The 25,134-nt window shown below is 37.6% G+C and overlaps 1 protein-coding gene across 1 annotated transcript in view; it reads left to right on the top strand.

The window, feature by feature from the left end:
• The window catches only part of LOC100368967 (uncharacterized), a 33,360-nt gene extending 9,718 nt beyond the window's left edge, over positions 1-23,642 (top strand). The window contains exons 2-21 of the mRNA XM_085498652.1: positions 1,196-1,324; positions 3,632-4,058; positions 4,964-5,095; positions 5,182-5,311; positions 10,279-10,405; positions 10,519-10,638; positions 10,756-11,010; positions 11,494-11,638; positions 11,773-11,910; positions 12,028-12,142; positions 14,548-14,698; positions 16,355-16,948; positions 18,096-18,338; positions 18,482-18,676; positions 18,968-19,259; positions 19,551-19,765; positions 19,912-20,073; positions 20,167-20,337; positions 20,610-20,715; positions 20,835-23,642. Of these exons, the coding sequence (XP_085354778.1) occupies positions 1,196-1,324; positions 3,632-4,058; positions 4,964-5,095; positions 5,182-5,311; positions 10,279-10,405; positions 10,519-10,638; positions 10,756-11,010; positions 11,494-11,638; positions 11,773-11,910; positions 12,028-12,142; positions 14,548-14,698; positions 16,355-16,948; positions 18,096-18,338; positions 18,482-18,676; positions 18,968-19,259; positions 19,551-19,765; positions 19,912-20,073; positions 20,167-20,337; positions 20,610-20,715; positions 20,835-21,744 (4,757 nt within the window). The 3' untranslated portion in view covers positions 21,745-23,642. The remainder of the gene's footprint in view (positions 1-1,195; positions 1,325-3,631; positions 4,059-4,963; positions 5,096-5,181; positions 5,312-10,278; positions 10,406-10,518; positions 10,639-10,755; positions 11,011-11,493; positions 11,639-11,772; positions 11,911-12,027; positions 12,143-14,547; positions 14,699-16,354; positions 16,949-18,095; positions 18,339-18,481; positions 18,677-18,967; positions 19,260-19,550; positions 19,766-19,911; positions 20,074-20,166; positions 20,338-20,609; positions 20,716-20,834) is intronic.
• The last annotated feature ends 1,492 nt before the right edge of the window (positions 23,643-25,134 follow it).

Below are 25,134 nucleotides of genomic sequence, written 5' to 3'. Positions count from 1 at the left end.
ATTTCTGGAAATATGACTCTCTATACATAGCCACGGTTCACACGTATCTGAGCTTGCTGGTACTGCCAGAAAGAATATTGAATAATGTCGTGGTGGTGGTAAATTAAAAGACTATATTAAATGTAAATTTCAAATTCTAGCGATACTATTTCACGCCCTTTGGTGATATTCCTGAACACTGTATGGTAGAAAATAAATTTCACAATGCATGGATGGTTATTGGCATTAAACACAACAGTGCATACGGTTTATCATATCGCAAGAGACTGCGCGTTCATTTTTTTTTGTATATTAAAAAAATATTTCTAGTCGGGTCATTGCAATATAATAACAGAATGATTGTCAACAACCTATGGAAAATGTAATAATATAAACCATAACGTTATTTGTGTTTTTATCACCCTTATAAATGCCGAGTTATATTGCGGGGTATCGTTTACACTTTGCATAATAATGCCACTTTCCAACGCATACAATCAGTTAATCATGTAATGGCTGAGCAACCTCAGTTATTTAAATTGTTTAAAATAAATATTTAATTTTAATACGACAGTTTTGTTTCTTCATTGCAACATTTAACTGGTCGCACTTCATTGTATGTGTTAAAAAACACACTCAATCTAAACTTCAGTGTTATTTAGTTTTCGTATTGTAGCCAATAGTACTATGCTGTTGTACCCATAGTGACTACTTTCAATAAACGCAGTAAAACACATGTTCAGAATATAACGCTTGGTTAAATGTGACAACGTTGAATAATTGCTACTATTTTGATCATATTTAAATCTATTTATAGTTTATCAAGTATACGACCATATTTATTGTATATACACGCATATGACAATATATAACTAAATCGATTTATGATTGTGTCTGCGTCATGTTCCATCGCCTTTAATAAACTTGAAGCATATCTTACCCTTTGACCTTACTGTCATTGAGTGAGTTCAAACAAATATACATATAAATACTGTTAGAACCGGAAACTACGGACCAAATCTGAATATCATGTTTATTGTACAAACACAGAGACATTCAAATAATGCGGCTGCTCTAATACACTACACTACACTACACTACACTACACTACACTACACTACACTACACTACACTACACTACACTACACTTGAACAATTATTACTTGAACAATAATTATTTATATTACGACAGTCCTCTTGGTACATTGTGTTATAGGTCAATGCACTATTGGTGAAACTACATGCAACGATGACAATGGGATGGTTTGTTATGATGAAATCTGCGATAATTCCAATGATTGCCAGGATACATCAGATGAAACGACTAGTAGCTGTATTTGGAAAGGTAGGAAACCATGGCAACATCAATGCCGTGATGCAAAGGTGCCAGGCCTTCCACACGAACGTCTTACCGTGTTAAACACAGTACGGAGAATAAAATTCGTTTTAGAAAACGTTATGAGACCAATAAAACCAAATTATAATTGGTGGAGATAACAAATACCAAACTAACAGTACTCTTAGCTTTCTAAATATAATTTATGCTGAGATTTTCTCGAGTTGTTATTTTATTTAAAAATCAACTTTAGTGTGATCATGAGCGTTTCCACATTACACTATTTGTACATTTAAAAAACAACGACAGATACTGAGAATACTCCATCAGTGGCGGTGGCACGACATTTTACATGGGGGCGAGACCTGCTCACCAACCTCGCCACTTATATAAGGGATCCGGGAGCATGCTCCCCCATAAAAATTTGAAATCTGCAACCTCTGAACGCTATTTCTTGCATTTTGAGGGGCTAATTTTGCTAACACATAGGGTTTTAGCTTGACTTTGGAAGGGCCCCTCTGCCCCCTTGTACCACCGCGGCCACTGTCCATTTATAAAAGACGTGACATCTCACAATAATGCGGTACTGTCTGTGAGCGAGTTTCGTTTCTCTTTTCTGAAGGTACATTTATTGCGGAAATAATAGCTTGAGTAAGATATTCGATTACTTCATAAAATAAAACTTACAGTGGACCCGGTTAAGATTACGGAACTCGTATGTTCTAAACAGAAACAAATAAGTCGGCTATTGCCATGATAGTCACTCTAACTATACTATTACGGAACTGTTCTTGTATTCAAATTCAAATAGAACAATGTCTGTCGACATAAACTGAATATTGATCACAACCGCTCATGCTATCTCACAGTAGGATATTAGTTTTGATGAACTTAAAGCGGGGGAGTCGTCACCTGCGCATGCATCAGATGGCCATAGCGTGTCATTGTTTACAAACAAGCGTCTACCCGTGAGCCTTTGCGTCCGAAAACGGGGACTAATAATTCGGTCTCCGTCCGTGCATCCGTGCGTCCGTGCGTCTGTGTGTCCGTGCGTCCGTCCGGAGTCATATCTCAGAATCCCTTGGACCGATTCTGTTTATTCTTTGCATGTGCCTAGTACTTTATGTGGGATATATGCACATGCAGTGGTTTAGCAATTCGATTCAAAATGGCCGACTGGCAGCCATCTTGTTTTTTGAAAATGTTGTATTTGGACATGCTTTGTCAGTTTTCATTCAAACTTGGTACATAGATTATACATGTTAGGATACATGTCCATGACGATTTATTTCACAATTGGATCAAAGATGGCCGACTGGCAGCCATCTTGTTTTTTGAAAATGTTATATTTTGGTTATACTTTGTCAGTTTCCATTCAAATTTAGTACATAGATCATACATGTTAAGATACATGTCCCCGACCGTCCGTGAGTTCCTGAATCTGTCCGTCCGTCCGTCCGTGTGTCCGTCCGTGCGCCAGTCTGTCCAGAGTCATATTTCAGAATCCTGTGGACCGATTCCGTACATTCTTTGCATGTGCCTAGTACCTTATGTGGGACATATGCACATAAAGTTGTTTAGCGATTCGATTCAAAATGGTCAACTGGCAGCCATCTTGTTTTTTGAAAATGTTGTATTTTGGACATGCTTTGTCAGTTGTCATTCAAACTTGGTACATAGATTATACATGTTAGGATACATGTCCATGACGATTTATTTCGCAATTGGATCGAAGACTGGCAGGCATCTTGTTGTTGTTGGTTTTTATGCGGTATCTTGGACATGCTCTGTCAGTTTTCATTCAAATTTGGCACATACATGTACTTTATACATGTTAGGATGCATGTCCATGACAATTTGTTTCAAAATCTGGTCAAGAATGGCTGATTGACAGCCTTCTGACTTTTTGGTCTTACTACTATATTTCCACAATTTATGTACGATTTTCATTCGTATTTGGCGCATACATCATACATATCAGTGTGTTTCATATTCAGATCAAATATGGCCAAATAACGGCTGTTTTTATTTTTGGCCATATTACTACTACACGGAACACGTGTTTTGATGTAAATAAACAATCTGTTGTATACGCCACTTGAAACTCAAGTTGTAAGGACACGCTCGCGACAACCCCTCTGCTTTAATATGACGAGCACAAAGAGAACTTTCAAAAAATTAACGGGAACTGTGTCATTTTCAAAGACTTGTTAGCGTGTGTTGCTATCGTCGCTTGGGACTCAATTCCCGCGCGTGCGCAGGTGACGACCATTCCGCTTTAACACAGAACCACTTTATTGTTACTTTTATTTTCAGGATTGCTTAAAATCGAGTACAACTTCACCATATGGGTAGAACACGTCAACGATGGCCACAACCAGTTCAGTCAATTCTTCGGTAGGCTGGTAGGGGATACCACTTCCATACAGTTGACAGAAGAGATTGATGAAGATATTTATACGTTTGCTATTGATCATAACATTAAGGCCATATTTTACGCAGACTCAAAACACAAACAGATCAAACAAATTCGGTATGATAAATTACCTAGAGTGAAAACTATTTACACTGGAACATCTAGTAAAGTAACAGATATTGATATTGACATAATATCGCATAATGTATATTGGATAGATGACCAGTACAATGCCATTGTTATATTAGATTATGAAGGAACATATCATCGACAAATAATAACGGGATTAGATAAACCAATAGGATTAGCTATTGATTCGTATCACGGGTAAGTCTATATTCATGTTATACTATACAAAAATGGGCTTCGCAAAAAATGGGCGGTGAAGCGATTTTCTTTTTTAATATTTGAATGGGTACATTTTTGCAGGCTTCATCAATCCTTCAAAAGAGGGCACTGTGCAGTGGCAAAATAAGTGAAAACAAATGGATCGGTCAGCCTTTTTGGATGCACGCTGGCCAGAACCATTGTTAGGTCTAGTATAAGCCAAGAATGTGTTGAATGGCCGATTTATGCAATATTTGACAAAAGGTTTCACCCACACCCGTGAGTCCTTCAATCCGTCTATCCCTCCATCTATATCGGCTCGAACATCAAGATATATTGGACAAACTCTTCATTCCTGACTAACCATGAATAATTTCAATCATTCTGAATTACAACCTACAATGGTACACTAGACACAAAATTATTTCTCAGAAGGCACATCAGGGATTATCTCAAACTTACCTTACAACACATGCCAACATTTGAAATGGTTCAACCTGTGAATGCAGTGGTCATTATAAGTATTAGGATATATTATAATTAGTGGCATTTGTGCAGTAAGTAGGATGCCCGCACTCACATTTTTGTCCGAGACAGAATGGCGAGTGTGAGAAATGTTATCTAAGTGGGATAGTTTTTCTCACATTACCACACAACACGTTAGAAAAACAATTATTGATGTGTGCCTAGAGTAATTGCAAAGCGGCTCAAATTGGTCATACAAACTAGTATAAACAAATACATATTTACTCTAGCGGCTGACAAAAGCAAGACTCTCGAGGTTCCACGCGCGCGGGTACGTGACGAAGCCTGTAGTGCCATCGGCCAGGGATGTGAGGCAAATAATATCAGTACTCGTACATTCATTCACTGGCTTTATTACACTGTATTATATCTCCCATTAGCCACGTATACTGGAGTGACTGTAGTGACAGTACTCCGAGAATTGAAAGGTGCACGTTGTCAGGGGATGGCAGAGAGACATTTTACAACATCACATCAGGATGTCCTACGGGAATTACAGTTCATAACGACAGGTGTGTATTCTAGAATCTGTCGAACATTATAAAGTAAACATGTAAGAACGGATTATTTGTAATTTCTTGGTATTATGGTATTTCAGGTTATTTTATTTAGATACTATTAACCATCATCTGATCGAACTAAATCTATATAGCGATGCTGATCCTGTGGTGATTTGGAAGGACACAAACACGCCTGAGATGTCATTGAGGGATGTAGCTGTATCTGTGGTGAGTCGGAGACAATTACGAATAAGGGTTAACGTTGAAATGTGGTATTTAGGGGATAGATACTCGTTTTTTGTGCTCACTTAACGCATATAACAATGACATTACAGGTTTGGTATTAAAATTATGTATTCTATTTTTCTCACTGTTAATATACAATAATAACATTTAACAGCAGTTTGTATAGATTTGTGTTTACATCCGATTAAAATTACTCACTCGAGCGTGACATCTACAAGTAAATTGTGAGACATCAATCATTCCCACTTTATTCCTAGGGGGACAATATTCTTACCAGTCATAACAATGAAAAGGTTCTGCAAATTCATACCATTTTGTTTCTTTATTCTGGTTAAATCAAACAGTATTATGAATGAAAGAGTACGACAATTATCATTCGTGAATTCGTGTTATTGGACGCTGAACACACTAGTGTAGAATAACAATAGTACCGATGATATACCCACCATGGTTGTTGGCAATGATATACCACCATGGTTGATGGCAATGATATACCCACCATGGTTGATGGCAATGATATACCCATCATGGTTGATGGCAATGATATACCCACCATGGTTGTTGGCAATGATATACCCACCATGGTTGATGGCAATGATATACCCACCATGGTTGATGGCAATGATATACCCACCATGGTTGATGGCAATGATATACCCACCATGATTGATGGCAATGATATACCCACCATGGTTGATGACAATGGTATACCGACCATGGTTGATGGCAATGGTATACCCACCATGGTTGATGGCAATGATATACCCACCATGGTTATGACAGTGATATACCCACCATGGTTGTTGGCAATGATATACCCACCATGGTTGATGGCAATGATATACCCACCATGGTTATGACAGTGATATACCCACCATGGTTGATGGCAATGATATACCCACCATGGTTGATGGCAATAGTATACCCACCATGGTTATGACAGTGATATACCCACCATGGTTGATGGCAATGATATACCCACCATGGTTGATGGCAATGATATACCCACCATGGTTGATGGCAATGATATACCCACCATGGTTATGACAATGATATACCCACCATGGTTGATGGCAATGGTATACCCACCATGGTTATGACAGTGATATACCCACCATGGTTATGACAGTGATATACCCACCATGGTTGATGGCAATGATATACCCACCATGGTTGATGGCAATGATATACCCACCATGATTGATGGCAATGATATATCCACCATGGTTGATGACAATGATATACCGACCATGGTTGATGGCAATGGTATACCCACCATGGTTGATGGCAATGATATACCCACCATGGTTATGACAGTGATATACCCATCATGGTTGATGGCAATGATATACCCACCATGGTTGATGGCAATGATATACCCACCATGGTTATGACAGTGATATACCCACCATGGTTGATGGCAATGGTATACCCACCATGGTTATGACAGTGATATACCCACCATGGTTATGACAGTGATATACCCACCATGGTTGATGGCAATGATATACCCACCATGGTTGATGGCAATGATATACCCACCATGGTTATGACAATGATATACCCACCATGGTTGATGGCAATGGTATACCCACCATGGTTATGACAATGATATACCCACCATGGATGATGACAATGATATACCTTCATGGGTGATGGGAAAGATATACCAACCATGGTTGATGGCAATGATATACCCACCATGGTTGATGGCAATGATATACCCACCATGGTCGACGGCAATGATATGCCCACCATGGTTGATGGCAATGATATACCCACCATGGATGATGGCAATGATATACCCACCATGGTTAATGACAATGATATACCCACCATGGTTGATGGCAATGATATAACCACCATGGTTGATGCCAATGATATACCCACTATGGATGATGGCAATGATATACCCACCATGGTCGATGGCAATGATATGCCCACTATGTTCGATGGCAATGATATACCCACCATAGATGATGGCGATGATATACCCACCATGGTTTTGTGACAATGATATACCTACCATGGTTACAACGATATACCCTCCTTGGTTATGTGACAATGATATACCCACCATGGTTACGACAATAATATACCCACCATTGTTGATGGCAATGATATACCCACCATGGTTACGACAATAATATACCCACCATTGTTGATGGCAATGATATTCCCACCATGGATGCTGGCAACGATATACCCTCCTTGGTTATGTGACAATGATATACCTACCATGTTACGACAATGATATACCCACCATTGTTGATGGCAATGATATACCCACCATGGTTACGACAATGATATACCCACCATTGTTGATGGCAATGATATACCCACCATGGATGCTGGCAACGATATACCCTCCATGGTTGATTGCAATGGTATACCCACCATGGATGATGGCAATGACATACCCGCCATGGATGATGACAATGATATACCCACCATGATTGATGACAATGATATACCCACCATGATTGATGGCAATGATATACCCACCATGGTTGATGGCAATGATATACCAACCATGGTTGATGGCAATGATATACCCACCACGGTTGATGGCAATGATATACCCACCACGGTTGATGGCAATGATATACCAACCATAGTTGATGGCAATGATATACCCACCACGGTTGATGGCAATGATATACCAACCATGGATGATGGCAATGATATACCCACTATGGATGATGGCAATGATATACCCACCATGGTCGATGGCAATGATATGCCCACCATGGTTGATGGCAATGATATATCCACCATGGATGATGGCAATGATATACCACCAGGGATGATGGCAACAATATATCCACCATGGTTGATAACAAGGATATACCAACCATGGTTGATGGCAATGATATACCTTCATGGGTGATGGGAAAGATATACCACCATGAGTGATAGCAATGGTATGCCCGTCATGATTGGTGGAAATGATATACCCGCCGTGGTTGATGGAATTGATATACCCACCATTGATGATGGCAATGATATACCCACCATGTTTGATGGCAATGACATGCCAACCATGGATGATGGCAATGATATACCTTCATGGATGATGGAAAGATATACCCACCATGGTTGATGGCATTGATATACCAACCATGGATGATGGCAATAATATACCAACCATAGGTGATGGCAATGATATGCCTTCATGGGTGATGGCAATGATATACCCACCATGGTTGATGGCAATAGTATACCAACCATGGTTGGTGGCAATGATATACCAACCATGGATGATGGCAATGATATACCAACCATGGGTGATGGCAATAATATACCAACCATGGTTGATGGCAATGATATACCAACCATGGTTGGTGGCAATGGTATACCAACCATGGATGATGGCATTAATATACCAACCATGGTTGGTGGCAATGATATACCTTTATGGATGATGGCAATGATATACCAACCATGGGTGATGGCAATGATATACCCACCATGGGTGATGGCAATGATATACCAACCATGGATGATGGCAATAATATACCAACCATGGTTGGTGGCAATGATATACCTTTATGGATGATGGCAATGATATACCAACCATGGGTGATGGCAATGATATACCCACCATGGGTGATGGCAATGATATACCAACCATGGATGATGGCAATAATATACCAACCATGGTTGGTGGCAATGATATACCTTTATGGATGATGGCAATGATATACCAACCATGGGTGATGGCAATGATATACCCACCATGGGTGATGGCAATGATATACCCACCATGGTTGATAGCAATAATATACCAACCATGGATGATGGCAATAATATACCAACCATGGTTGGTGGCAATGATATACCCACCATGGGTGATGGCAATAATATACCAACCATGGTTGATAGCAATAATATACCAACCATGGGTGATGGCAATGATGTACCCACCATGGTTGATAGTAATAATATACCAACCATGGGTGATAGCAATGATATACCTTCATGGATGATGGGGAAAATATATCCATCATGAGTGATGGCATCAATATAAACACAATAGAAGATGGCAATGGCACTATGTCAACAATGAATGATAACAATGATATATGGCTTATGATATACACACCATGGTTGTGGCAGTGACTCCACGGATGATAGCAATGGCAACATTATTGGTGCAGAGGCGGCTGTACGAAACGTTGCATTAAGGAGCGAGATCTGCTCACCAACCTTGCGCCAAAGGCGCAACCTTACTAAATATAGACCCTCTAAAACGGTATTTCCTGCATTTTGAGGGGCAAATTTCGCTGACACATGGGGTTTCAGCTTGATTTTGGAAGAGCGATGCCCCCAACATTTTTTTCGAGGCGGCTAATGTCCCTCTGCCCGCCACTGTGGTGACAATGATACAATCACCATAGGATGTGGCTAAGGTATATGAAATATAATCGCATAATTGTAATTATCTGATTATTATACTGATAAATGGTACAATTTAACTAGCCTTAGACTATGTGCTTGTCCCGGCAATACATGTTTGTCGTAGAAACGTATGTGTTGATATAGAGAAACTTATATATAACCAATAAGTGGTTGTTCGAAAATCCATGTGTGGTTAGCTGTCTGGGGGAACTCATAAGTGTTTTGTTTTTTTTTCGAAAAAAATACGTGTTGTTGTCTAAGAAACCCATGTTTGATTGGTTGTCTGAGACAAACCAGACGTGGTTTTCTGGAGCAATCCATAATTTAGACTGTGGTGTAAGTAATAACATTCTCGTATAATGCTAACCACAGGGAATAAATAGAACTGGAATATAAAGTGAGGGCTGTGTTAATATCGTTTATCTGAATAAAATAACATAACGACAGTGATGGGATTTAATGATATAGCTATATAGTATTTGAACTTGTTGGACGTTGTTCTTATTAATTGATGAACTCGTGTTTTTGTTTTTTTCTTTTTTTAACAGACTAGTTATATCTTAACTAATTCCGCCAACAAAGAAATAATAGAAAAAGGCGGCGAGTTATTAATTAAAAGCACAAATGGTACACCGTACGCTATCCAGTATATTTCACCACAGGACTTTACTGACGGTAAATTATCATCACTATTATTGCTTTGTTCACACGGCGTTTTCCTTCGTTTGTTTACTAATTTATTTGATAAGTATAATTCATGTTTTATAACTACTTGTCTTACATTCTAGATTCGTGTTCAAATTCCTCATGTGATCAGCTATGCACTATAGACGTGAGCGCCCCGCAGTGTTTATGTGGACAAGGCTACGACCTAATCATCGATATCTACTCGACTAGCTGCCAACCAGGTGAGAATAGCGATATGTTATTTTGGTGTTGTAAGGGAGAAGTGAATATCGTGTAGTCAAACTTGACTCAGATGAACGAAGCTACATAAACCGTGTCACATTGTGTTTTCTTCACAGACGAAATGATTATCTCACGTTCGGAGTTCATCTTGGCAAACGACACCCACATACTGGGTTTACCGGGCAACTTCATCGATATACAGCCAGCTAATTACCTAATACATTCGATAAGTAAGACTGCTAGAGTCACGGCAATTGACTTCAATTGGTCGCTAAAGACGTTATATTATTCAACTCAGCGCGGTGTTTATAGTCTGTTATTGGATAAAGGGCATCAACCTTTAAGGATCAATAACGACGAGACAGTCAAAGGTTTGCATTACAGTGTTTTACAAATAAATAGGAATTATTATTCCATGTGAAGTAATATGAATGATATTGAAACCATGACAACTGTTTCCAGAGAATCATGTGTGATCTGTACACTAATTGTCGCTTCTTGAGACTGTTTTATTCGAAGTTCACGTTGATACATACGACAAAGTAGGATTTACAGTACAGTGCTATGCTATAAGTGTTTGTTGTCCTACAGTGCATATAAAACAAATGGCATGAAATTTAAATTAAATATCATTGCACTGCGTCTAACAACGTGAACAGACACGTCTTGTATTTGCATATATGTGTTTTACATAATTAATAATTAATCGGTGTAGTCAGTCATGGAAGGATGCCGTCCATGATCACATACTGTGAGTAGGTTTGGAATACAGAGTGCTAGTAATTACTTATCCTATGTAACTGACGAGTGCATATAATTATACATGCAAAAATAATTCAATATATTCTGTCCAGCTCTCGCAGTGGACTGGTATTCAGGCAATGTATATTACGTGGGTGAAGAAGGTATAACAGTTTCAACCCATGATGGCGCTGTTTTCGAAGCACTTGAATCCATTGACCTGCTTGTGACAGATATAGCTGTTCATCCTGGTCAGATGTAAGTCTGTAGATCACTCTTATTTGTATTGACAATATAAGACCCCTGGAGCAATACATGCAGTACTGCATATTGTTCTCTGTAAATTGATTGCGCACACATTATTTTATGCTGTTTCATGGATTTCTCTTTAGGTCGTTATTTGTTAGTAGTTGGGATGAAGACCGGGGTAAAATACTCAAAACGTATCTTGATGGAAGTAATCAAACTGTACTATACGAAAACTCCAATATGAAACCGGTCGCAATCACCGCTAACTATAACTTTGAAAGGTTTGAATATTATATATATATTACCATTATCGTGCCCACGTGCGTTATTAATATTCAATAATTGCGCTGGAAAGTCGTGCATGTTTTATACAATTGCAATGTATTGATCTTTCACAGATTGTATTGGTATGATGTGATCAGTAAGCGAATCATGTCGATCGATTTTTATGGAAATGACGTCCATATGGCAGACCCACTAGGAATATCGTTTACTGATATCACTTTATTTCAGGTAAGAATGACATTGGTAATTCCTGCTTTCAGTGTACTATTAGTCGTACGAAGACGCATGCAATGGGGTCACCATAATTCCGTTTGGCCACTGATGTTTACGCGACGCGGATATTATAGAGACAGACTAGTCTAAATTTTGCATAATCGTTCTCTAATTGTTTTCCAACCTAAGTCATTTGTTTAATATATTCACCGGTCAAATCAGGTATTTTTCCCCAAAGCGTATCACCACGGGTAACTAACAATCCGGTACAAAATTCCGACTATTTTATTTTATTTCCCCTCATAGATGCTCTAATGTCAGTTTTAACATGATGGCGCTGTTTTGTCTTTACATATATAGTATGTCAATGCACTGTATGCATGATATGTGCCATTGTTCATACTCGATAAACAATGAAATACATGTAACGACATTATTGAAATAATTGTTGTTGTTTTTATTTCTGATTGTACATGTCTAATTTAACAAATAATCAAAACACAACCCTGACATTGAATCTGATATCGAAAAGTTGTAATTTACAAATTGGGTTTTTGAGAAGTTTGTTATGCTCCGAAAAGTATGATAGTACGTTCAGTTCCATGCAGTGGTGTGGAAAACATTTCGAATGTTTTTCAAGGCGAGAAAATTGAGAGAAAAATTAATTGTCGTTAAATGTAATTGTCACATTGATATTTGATCACCACCGTACGTGACCTCCGAACAATTCCGTACGCGTGAATGTAAGGAATTTAGCGCGTCTCGGAAAGCAGGAGTTAAAATGCGTGATGTGATCGAACCGCGTTGTGTTCAATATGGCGTTCTATTTCAGTACTATTTTAGTGAATGGTTGCGCAGGCGAGTATTTTAATTTTTGTCAAGTAATCCTCTAAATTTTTTCAAGAGTTAATAATTTCATGTATTTAGTATACAGAACTAACTCAAACATGATGAACTATTACATCTGAAACGATACTGTGATCGGTGTTTTTTTCACCTGCAAACGTCATTTCAATGAGCGAGATTTATTGAATAGATTCATGGAAATTTGAACATAAAAAAACATGTGCACAATAAACAAAGAGTGTATAACTAGTCGCCTGTAGTGAGTGCGACCACATAACGTTGGACTAATGTGAGGTTATTCAGGGGTACCAATGAAAGTGTAGTTTTTTAATGAAAATCACAGCTTTGACACCGTGTAGCATAGCTTGGTCAGGAAAAGCTTAGCTGCAGGAATGAAATCCGCTAGTTTTGACATCGAGAACTCAAGCTTTGAACATATTTTGATGTTGAGGGCGTACACAACATGGCTGCCTCCAAAAGCAGCGTTAGCGACGGTAAGTATTTTACTCGTTTTCTCAACAAAATCACCAAGTTATGCTGTGTAATATGCCGCGATCAGTGAGGTTCAGGTTCAATTTTATTTCTAGAAAGTTTCAGTCACCATTTTACAAAACTTGCAGAGAAATCTCAATTCCAATTTTCGAAGCGAACGGGCTAGCAGGACGTCCTATTCTTATACATGTACTTATACATGACAGTGTAAAGACGTGGTGGCTAGCGCATAAATAATGAAAGGAAGAGAAGCTAAATATTCATCTCATATGATGCTAACTTTTAAATCTTCGTGAGCTTTTACAAACTTTCGAAAACAGACATTGTCAACACTAGCCACCACGTCTTTACACTGTCATAAAATCCAAGTACATGTATAAGAATAGGACGTCCTGCTAGCCTGTTCGCTTCGAAAATTGGAATTGAGATTTCTCTGCAAGTTTCGTAAAATGGTGGCTGAAACTTTCTAGAAACGAAATTGAACCTGAACTTCACTGATTGCGGCATATTACACAGCATAACTTGGTGATTTTGTTTAGAAAACGAGTAAAATACTTACCGTCGCAAAATGAATTAAAATTACAAGCAGATAGATATAGCTATAGAAAAGGGGACAACAAGAAGCATTGCCTTTAAGTGTTGCCACCTTTATACATTGTGACTATTTTTTTTACTAAACGACAAGATGGGGGATGTAATGATTTTGACATGGCGTATACAGAGACATAAAAGTGAAATAATTGACAAAATAAGTTGAACATTAAATAGATACTTAGTTAGTGCAGTTATTGGATATTGTATTTATCTAAACAAAACAAATTACAAAAAAGAAATTTTGTTTCTGATGAAGAATTCATTTTGACTATTTAAAAAATGGGCGGGGTCCCGGTAGTACTGGCGAAACGCGCTTTTCATATTGGCAGAGTAGCCCCTCCTTCTAACTAGTAATGTGGACGTCCTTATGACTAGATTATGTGTTTGTTCCATAACGACTATTTTCACATGTAATTCACATCCAGTCATGTGAGTTATTTTGTTTTATATAGATTTTGCATTCTCTATATACATCACTTTGGTTTCAGAATTATCTATACTGGTCTGATGCAAGTAAAAGCAGTGTCAATGCCGTATCTCTGAATAACAACACATCCCACATTATGTCAGTAAACACGACTGGTGCACCACGTACCATCGTTATGTTTGACGAGAGTCGTCAGCCACAGGGTGAAACGGGTAATTATTTCATTTTGGTATGTGTGAAACAGGTAATTATTTCATTTTGGTATGTATGAAACAGGTAATTATTTAATTTTAATTGGTATGTGTGAAACAGGTGATTATTTAATTTTGGTATGAGTGAAACAGGTAATTATTTCATTTTGCTTTGTGTGAAATAGATAGTTATTGCATTTTGGTATGTGTGAAACAGGTAGTTATTTCATTTTGGTATGTGTGAAACAGGTAGTTATTTCATTTTGGTATGTGTGAAACAGGTAGTTATTGTATTTTGGTATGTGTGAAACAGGTAGTCATTTCATTTTGGTATATGTGAAACAGGTAGTTATTTCATTTTGGTATATGTGAAACAGGTAGTTATTTCATTTTGCTATGTGTGAAACATGTAGTTATTTCATTTTGGTATGTGTGAAACAGGTAGTTATTGTATTTTGGTATGTGTGAAACAGGTAGTCATTTCATTTTGGTATATGTGAAACAGGTAGTTATTGTATTTTGGTATGTGTGAAACAGGTAGTCATTTCATTTTGGTATATGTGAAACAGGTAGTTATTTCATTTTGGTATATGTGAAACAGGTAGTTATTTCATTTTGATATGTGTGAAACAGGTAGTTATTTCATTTTGGTATATGTGAAACAGATAGTTATTTCATTTTGGTAAGTGTGAAACATGTAGTTATTTCATTTTGGTATGTGTGAAACAGGTAGTTATTTCATTTTGGTATGTGTGAAACAGGTAGTTATTTCATGTTGGTATGTGTGAAACAGGTAGTTATTTCATTTTGGTATGTGTGAAACAGGTAGTTATTGTATTTTGGTATGTGTGAAACAGGTAGTTATTTCATTTTGGTATGTGTGAAACATGTAGTTATTTCATTTTGGTATGTGTGAAACAGGTAGTTATTTCATTTTGGTATGTGTGAAACAGGTAGTTATTTCATTTTGGTATGTGTGAAACAGGTAGTTATTGTATTTTGGTATGTGTGAAACAGGTAGTTATTTCATTTTGGTATGTGTGAAACATGTAGTTATTTCATTTTGGTATGTGTGAAACAGGTAGTTATTTCATTTTGGTATGTGTGAAACAGGTAGTTATTGTATTTTGGTATGTGTGAAACATGTAGTTATTTCATTTTGGTATGTGTGAAACAGGTAGTCATTTCATTTTGGTATGTGTGAAACAGGTAGTTATTTCATTTTGGTATGTGTGAAACAGGTAGTTATTTCATTTTGGTATGTGTGAAACATGTAGTTATTTCATTTTGGTATGTGTGAAACAGGTAGTTATTGTATTTTGGTATGTGTGAAACAGGTAGTCATTTCATTTTGGTATATGTGAAACAGGTAGTTATTTCATTTTGGTATGTGTGAAACAGGTAGTTATTTCATTTTGGTATATGTGAAACAGGTAGTCATTTCATTTTGGTATGTGTGAAACAGGTAGTTATTTTATTTGACATGTGTGAAACAGGTAGTCATTGCTTTTGGTATGTGTGAAACAGGTAGTTATTTCATTATGATGTTATGCATGGTGTTGATATATCCATTATAAGATTATTGGCCAACCATGTTGCTGATGAAATGGTAATATTTAACTAATCGAGTTTCCTATAATATATATTTTAATAGTTGTTATTGTTTTATATCCACAGCATATATATGCAGTGACGATTGTGATAGGTTATGTTTAGTGTCACCATCTGGTTCTTCGTGTGTTGGGACAAGGATTGGTACAACCGTGTATCCCACTAGTCAACAAACAGCGATCATCTCGCTAACTGCTGAATCGCTGCAAACAACACAGTCAGACGTCACAGAATTCCTATCCGAAACGATTAACGAGGAAGTATCTGAGACTTACACAGTGACTGTCGAGTTCACAGAAGACAAAACTACCCACATGTATAACGCCACGCAACCCACAACAATAATAAAAGATGAACACACAACAATTGAGAAAATAACTGAAGTGACGACAGAAGAGCAAACAACAGACGTAACAGTAACAACAACACCAAGTCCCATAACTGCGTTCACAACGACAACAGTAACCACAAGACAAAATCCCACAACAGCGTCCCCAACGACAACATTAACCACAAGACCAAGTCCTACAACAGCGTTCCCAATGACAACAGTAACCACAAGTTCTGCAACAGCGTCCCCAGCGACAACACAATCAACTCCACTAACCACAAGAAAGACAGGAGCTATTACACAATCGAAACTTCCAAATATCATTCCAGGTTAGTTAGTTGGTTAGTTGTTTTTGTTCAAATGGCGGTGAATCGTCGCGACGCGTTAAGTTCGATAGGAGTCTGAACGCATGTTGCGTCTCGACTACCACCTTTAAAGCAGAACGCTGCACAAAAGTCCAAATAATGTCATTTACTTTATTTGTACGTTTGTGACATTTCATATTATAAGAATGTGGAAAATTGAATAAAAATGTCATGCTACTACAATGTATTTTTGAGCTTGCTCAATGAATGACAGCGAGCATGGACCATGAAAATAAAACGTACATATAGTGTTGACTAATACTAAAACGAATAACTATATGCATATTGTTACTGATTATAATGCTATGTGCTTAATCTGCTCACATGCGATCCAATTCTACAAGTCACTTTTTAAAACCACCAAATTTATATTTTTCAGATGCTTAAAATTAAAGCGGGGGAGTCGTCACCTGCGCCTGCGTCAGATGGCCATAGCGTGTCATTGTTTACAAACAAGCGTCTACCCATGAGCCTTTGCGTTTTAGTGTGTGTTGTTATCGTCGCTTGGGATTCAATTCCCGTGCGTGCGCAGTTGACGACACTCCCGCTTTAAGGATGCTGTACACCTTTTTTTTGCTTTGAAACCCAAAATTCTACTTTTTTGTATTTTTCAATGCTGGACTACAAGGAGCAAACACTCAGTAGAAAAACAAGTGAATTGGATGTTTTTATAGGGTGTAAAAATCAATTTTTGTTAATTAAAAACAAAAGCACATGTCATTGTTTTGAAAGCCATGTTTTAATTAATCAGCCAAAGACATAATAGACAGATAATTTGCATAATAGTCACCACCCATAGCAAATATAAACAGTCTACAACGGGCTTCAAATCATACGATCAAACCAAAACATCTTAAATCAAATCATCTGAAAACTTCAACACTGCGCACTCGTCTGTATTGCTCTACATTCATACAAATATTGTGTAAATATTGTTTTTCTTTTCTAAAAATCAAACTCAACTAAACTATGACGAATAGTGAAAAAATGAGACAAACAATTTGTCAGGTTTGTCACGTGTTAAATTCCAAGACGACTGGACTACATTATTCAATAGTACTTACTGTCATAAAACAGACTACGGTGCAAACAATGTATTTGTTCATTTCAGATGAAAATGCGCCTGAACTGGATCACTGCGATGAGAAAATCACAGCTGAAACTACGAAATTACCGGTCAAGGTGAAGGACTTGACTGGGCCAATATTTATCGACGACGAGGGAAGTGACGTATATGTGACGTCGGATATTTCCGTTATCAAAGTCTGGGGTGAATCTACAGTTACTTATACCGGCTGCGATTCTGCTGGCAATTGCGCTCCCGACACCTGTCAAACGATTGTCGAGGTCATTTGTAAGTAACGTCACTATCGTATTAAAAATGAAACTCGGAAAAAAATAATTTGGGATTTCACAGACAAAATGTTTGACGCGAGGTCACGTGACCAGCCTAATTGTCGTTAGATGTAATAACGTTAGATGTATTCGTTTGTTTAGATCCAAGGTGTCCGTCATTGTCAAACCCCACCAATGGAGAATTACGTTGTACGGAGGTTGAGTTTGAAATATTATGTATGGTGGTGTGTGATCCCGGTTTTGCGCAACCCAATGGTGTTTCCACTGAATGGAGTTGCACTACAAACACTGGCGACGGGCAGTGGATTCCCGGTAACAACGTCCCACCATGTCAGAGTAAGTTACCTTCGAGATATTCTTGTATTGTATATGTCAAGGTTGGGATAATTAATATGCCTTTCTGGTAAATTGCGCCATCTAGCGACAACATTGGTGCTGTGAAGTGTGGGTGTAAGCAAAGTCGCTGAAATGAACAACTCTGGCTGTGTTTTCGTTGGACATCTAAAATACAATAGCTCACCACGATGCTGTGTATATTCTTATACGCCAGAGACGTGTGTTGTCATCAGATATATAAACGGTGTGTTACCCTGTATACTAACCAAATGTCACTTAATTTTATTCCAGAAACCACTAGCAAGCAAGCCGCATTCTCTGGTTCATTTCCATTCGAAGGACGTACTACAGACAGTTTTAGTGTCGAGGTTCTCGGCCAGTCTTTTGCCAAGTCTCTAACTGCAGGCCTCGCAGTATGTGCATCGAAGGTTGCCTATTGCTCCGTATTTTTAGGAGAATCGACTGGGGTTTCTAGAGGAGGGCGAAGTATCTCACAAAAAAGGGAACCTGTCGTGAGAAAACGAGAAACACCAATATCCACCGACTCCACTACAATACTCAATTTTACAATGACAGCTGAACTGTGAGTAACATTACTCTGTCTACTACTCACTCTCAAGTAAAAAAAAATACAGAAAAAAACAACATTATAAACGTTAAATTGACCTAATCGTGTCATGTGGTCGTGCCAAATTGGACTAGCTACAAATAAACTGAAAAAAAACAACGTAATTTTGTTCATAATATGACTTGCCAATGTTTTATACAAATGTCCAACTTTTCAACTCTATCTGCCCGATATTATGCAAATTTTACAAAATTAGTCAAACCATGCATCTAACACGCACATACCGTATGTTTAATTTCAATCAAGAAATGGTACATTGCCAACAAACTCTTCGGGTCTTCAAGACGAAACTAATGTTCTTGCGGAAGACTTACAGGAATCGCTGGATGATTTAATCACATCCGGGTTAGACCTGGAAGTTGATGGGTATACGTATTCACTGGATATTGGCGGTGTTATTGTGAGTGACGTCATACTGGTGTGCATGGACGGGGAAGTCCCCGCGACGAACGGAGAGTGTGGTAAGTACACGGCGTACATCAAGCGCTGTTTTAGTCGTTATATTAGATGTGAGTTAAAATGGACACCTTGCTGATCTACATCGTAATTCAATACATTGAAACATTATATAATCTGTCCACTGTAATTTTGATTACAATTTTCATAGCTGTCTGTCCCAGCGGAACGTTTACAAACGAAGACCAGAGCGCATGTCTTCTGTGTGGTCAGGATACATACCAAGAGAAGACTGGACAATTTGGCTGTTTAGAATGTCCGGAAGGGACTGTCACATTCGGACAAGGAGGAGACAACATTACAATGTGTTTAGGTGAGTCGCGGGTAACTTATATTATATTCTGTCAGAGAGGATTATTTTGATTACGTGTAATTATGCATATATTTTTATTGTATGTGTATGTAGAGCTATGTGACGCTGGATACCAATCTTATCATGGCGTGGAACCATGCGATCCATGTCCACTGGGATTTTATAAACAGTCCGACATGAACCCATGGTGTAAAGCGTGTTCTGAGGATTATCCCAATACAAAATTAGTTGGGTCGACATCCGATGCTGCTTGTCTCAAATCAGGTAAGTAAATGCATAGCAGTTAATCACATTGTTAGGCATGATATATTATAATACCAGCGTTTTAGTTTCTTGTGCGTGCTGAAAATACCCCGGTTATGAAGAACGACAATGTTCAGTTCTGTGCGTTTATTATTTGTTAGGAAACATCAATTTGTGATACTTTATATGTCTTTAGCAATCATTATGCAGTGTATCCAACCAGATATCTGGCTATATGTATGTATGTAATGTTTAACGATTCATAAATTTATGCACGGTTTATTCATGTCTAGATCACACTATGGACGATATTGGTATGAATTTGTTATATGCTACTATTGCGATCGGCGTATGCGGTGTTGTTATCATTATTTTGTCAGTTACTTACTGGCAATACAGGTAAGAACAAAGGAAGCTCGTACTAACTGGTCGTTATGACAACACATACATTACATACAATAATTTAACATATCATACAATAATTTATTCATTTGATTTCTAACATTACAAAATTTCAGAAAACGTATCATGAAACGAAAAGAAAGAAACCCAACGTTGGAAAACGAGCATATATTGGAAAGAGTGTTTGAAATGAAAGTTGATCAAATTGCCAATTGTCATTCACCAGTGCGACGACCACTAAATGGAGTGATGGACAGCCACTACAATGATTCTATCAGTAGTATACATGACATTCCAACGTCCAGTCCACGATATATGCCCAGACAAGTACGGTTTCGAGACGCCCCGTCTATCATATCATCGTCGCACTCGGAGACACACTTCAAACCAATACATTCAGCAATAGGTGAAGAAGTAGAGGAAGAGTTGAGTAGTTACCAAAGCGAAGACCGGAATAGTATGTCGTCATATCAAAATGATGTCAGTTCAGAAATGCTTGTTCTTTCTCCGTCGTCACTTCAAGATACATACTTCGATAGCGACCGACATATTCATGATTCTATACGATACTCGGCAACTAATGTTCCCGTGCAGAATCAAAATACTCTTCCCGAAATTCCCCCACCAATGCAGCAAATCGGTCTCGGGCAACAATTACAATCAAGCGACCCATCCGCCCATATATCTTCTCTGAAAATGGTTCTTTCAAAAATAATTTCAGAATCCAGCTCTCAATCGCAGTCACAGCCGGCGAGTTATCCGCCCGTAGATTACCATGACCATCGGTACTACGACAGGGTTCTGGCGAATCCCATCAGAGAACCCGACCTCGATATAATTCAAACAAGAGACAATACCACTTCCAATTGGACGAGTAATTTCCAACTCCGGCGAACACCAACACCGGAAAACACTCTAATAACATCACCAGAGCAGCAAGAGTATCAATTTGGAAGGCAGCTACTCAACGATCTTTCACATTCATATGCAGATTGCGACAATAACGAAAATACCATCCATTTATAGGGCCTAATATTGAGCAGCGCCCTCACACGTGCTTTTATTCTAAGACATCGACCGCCTCGTACATTAATATTTCTCCTCACGTCTTTGTATTTGAGAGTAGTAGTAGTACATTTGTTGCCAAAACAAAGTTTATTTCATGGAAAATCATACTATAATGTTTTATCGAGATGCAGTGTCGAAAAAATAAGTATTCAACATCCTCAAAATATTGTTATCAGTGAATAAGAAAGAAAAGCTGAATGCGAGTCTGTTAAAGGAACACTGTCGTCAGAACGTACTGCGCATTCGTCACGTCAGCTGACTAATACAAGGAATACACTATGATGACTTTTCCAGTCGAAAAAAGGCACTAGTTAACTGTGTAGTTTGTGTGATTTATATAAAACCATCCAGGCAACATACGTACAATAACAACAGAATATAAATATGCGCATGCGCAGTTTTGATGCCAGTGTGTCTTTAATATATATGCAAACAATTTATATTTATCATAGTTTTTTTATAAATATTATGTGAAAATTCAAATATATCTTATATTTATTACGGAATTTTAATTATATTTAAACAAATGTGAATGCCTGAATGTGAAATACATATCAGATATTGAAGCGGGATAGATTTTGGGTACCAGGAAACATTTACGCTTTCCACACACTTACGTTGACTGTAACAGTTTATGGTGTGTTTTTAAAGATTTGTAATTTCTGTCCAGAAAAAAAAAAGATTTACAGCTAACTTTTATTGAAAACGTTTTTGTATACATCAACCAGTAAATATTGCTTTGAGATTGCCAGATTCATCCAGTAACTGCATGGTCATCGCATGCACTAAACACTATTTCATAACTATTCACATCCTGAACATAACATTCGGGAACAAGTTAATGATTTACAAACCTAACATGCCGAATGTTACACTTAAATTTTTCCTTTCCATCTCTTTTTATCATTTTATCTTATTCGTGTTCTTTGTAAATGGCACGGATGTTACATTTGTATTCGTTTTCACTCATATCTCATATATTCAAGTCTCCTCCGTTTCGGCTAGACAATTATTTCTAAAAAAAAAATATAGAGAACCAACCAAAACATCTGCATGATCACCAAACTGAAAAAAATAATCTGTTCGAAATATCCATTCTATACCATCTATCAGTCCTTTATTCGAGAATCTAATTCAACAATATAATATAAATGATAGTTTTGTTCACAATTTAACCACGCCGAATCAATTATTCAAAGATCGTATTTACTCAGTACGTGTTCAGTCACGTTTAGGGAGTAGCACGTTGGCGTTAATTGCGAAGCAGGGGCCATCTAACAAGCGTTCGATCGGTTAAACATGTACTATTATTGCCTTTTTATTGTTTGCTGAATCAAATATGCGGATTGTTTTGTTTTCTTTTGTTTAATACTAGAACAATTTGGATGGCAACGAGTACTTAATACTGAATATATATATATTGATGATATTCAAATGAATAATTCCAAAACAGCTGTTTTGATATTCAAGTTGATTACAATGTACAGTAGAGAATATGTTTCAGTAGACTGCGTTTTAAAGATATGATTGTTTCTTTCATTATGACGCATTGTATATTTGGCGTGTGTATACATTTAAATTCACAGCCACTACTTTACTATACAAACAGTTTGCTATGGCTATTTCTTCTTTCTGTTTTCTCTTTAGTGGCACAAGTTATTAATATAACTGTGTCATTGTCTGTTATTTGCTTTATTTAACTTTATATAGAATTATTTTGACAAGTTGAAAGTTATTTTATGACTTTGTGTTTTTATACAGATATAAACAGATGTTTGTTTTTTATAAACTGTAAATATGTGCCAAAGAATTTCTCACATACTTGACTGCATTTTTAAATAAAATAATTAAAAATATGTTGTTCCTAGGTCGTGTAGAGTCATGTTCTATATAGTGTTCGTTTCATTGAGTTGTTAATGTCCCTGATTAGTAAGCATGAAGGAATGACAAACAATTGTGAGTACTATGAAGCACCGGATATACAGAGGTGGATGCAACTGGCGACATTTATAGACCAGTATGCGTTTAAATGAGTCAAAATAAGAGAGAGACGTCCGCAATTTACATTCAAGGTGCAATGTTTGTCTGCTCCAGGCGGGGACCTAGGTAAGTACAACTTAGATGTCGCATTACAAACATCAGCGCGCATGCTCAGTCTAAATATGATGTTTAAAAATGCTTTAAATCTATGACAGGAGATGTTAATGTATGTAAGCCCGGCTGGTCATGGCTTGGTTGTCAAGTCCTAATCCATTTGGTAAAGTTTCTGCGACAATCTGTAACTTACTTTTTTTTCAGACGCTATTTTAAATATTTATTTACAGTTTGCAATATTTCATTTACGTAAATATTTCAAGAGATAATCCCTCATATCAGCGTATTGAGATGGAATGTTCTATACAATTCTGAACTCAAACGCGCGTTTATTTAGTTACAAGCGATACAAGAACTCATACAGGCAAATAAACACTGACTACACTGCTTCGTCTCCTTTAAATTCTATCCCATATTCATAATTGTATTCAACAAAGTAATGAATTTGTATTTTCTTACGCCTTAGGCTTTCGATAATATTCTCATTATCCATACTCCTGTTTGCTGCGTGCATGTATGTATGGATTATACGTTACGTCACCATAGCGTCAGCAAGTAGGCAACCTGAGGTAGTTCCAAGTAGTGTGCTCACAGACACCAATCGTCATAGTAACAATGTAGCCAATGAAGTCAACGTTGTCATAGCTGCCGACTTTCAATATATTCAAGGTAATCGTGTATGATATGTGGGATCAAACTTGATCTCGCAATCATCGTCGAATCGCGAAATCTCATTGTCGTTGATGGCGTTTCGATGGGAAACTGTGCAGATGTGCGTTTAAATAATATGACAAATAAATATGTACGGCGGCGGACGCCTACAATTGACATCAGCATACGCAAACAACCGTTTATAGCTGGAATAAGATATGTATATATATAGACTGAAGACTGCCGCACGAAACGCCATCAGTGGCGAAAATGACACATTGCTGATAGTGTAAACATATCAGTGTTATTTTGCTTTTTTCTTGTCTATGTTTGTCTTTTAATAACTACGTAATCCCATCTTCTCCTCACGCTGTATTATTTCAATTGTGCATCTTGTCCACCAGGCCTTCCACCTTTAATCCATTCAATATTAGCAAATACAAGAAATCTCGACAATATCCGAATACACATCGTAGTGTGTGATTATCCAGTTGATAATCTGTTGCAATATCTGGAATGTAACGACATCCGGATTAACAAAACCGTAAGTAGTTAATGGCAGTGGTCGTCGCGCCACGCATGCGCGAGATATGGGTCATGTAA

This window comes from Saccoglossus kowalevskii, chromosome 1 (genome assembly GCF_978046115.1).
Source record: "Saccoglossus kowalevskii chromosome 1, keSacKowa6.1, whole genome shotgun sequence".
Taxonomy (NCBI): Eukaryota; Metazoa; Hemichordata; class Enteropneusta; family Harrimaniidae; genus Saccoglossus; species Saccoglossus kowalevskii.
This window is presented reverse-complemented; position numbering and strand designations above follow the sequence as displayed.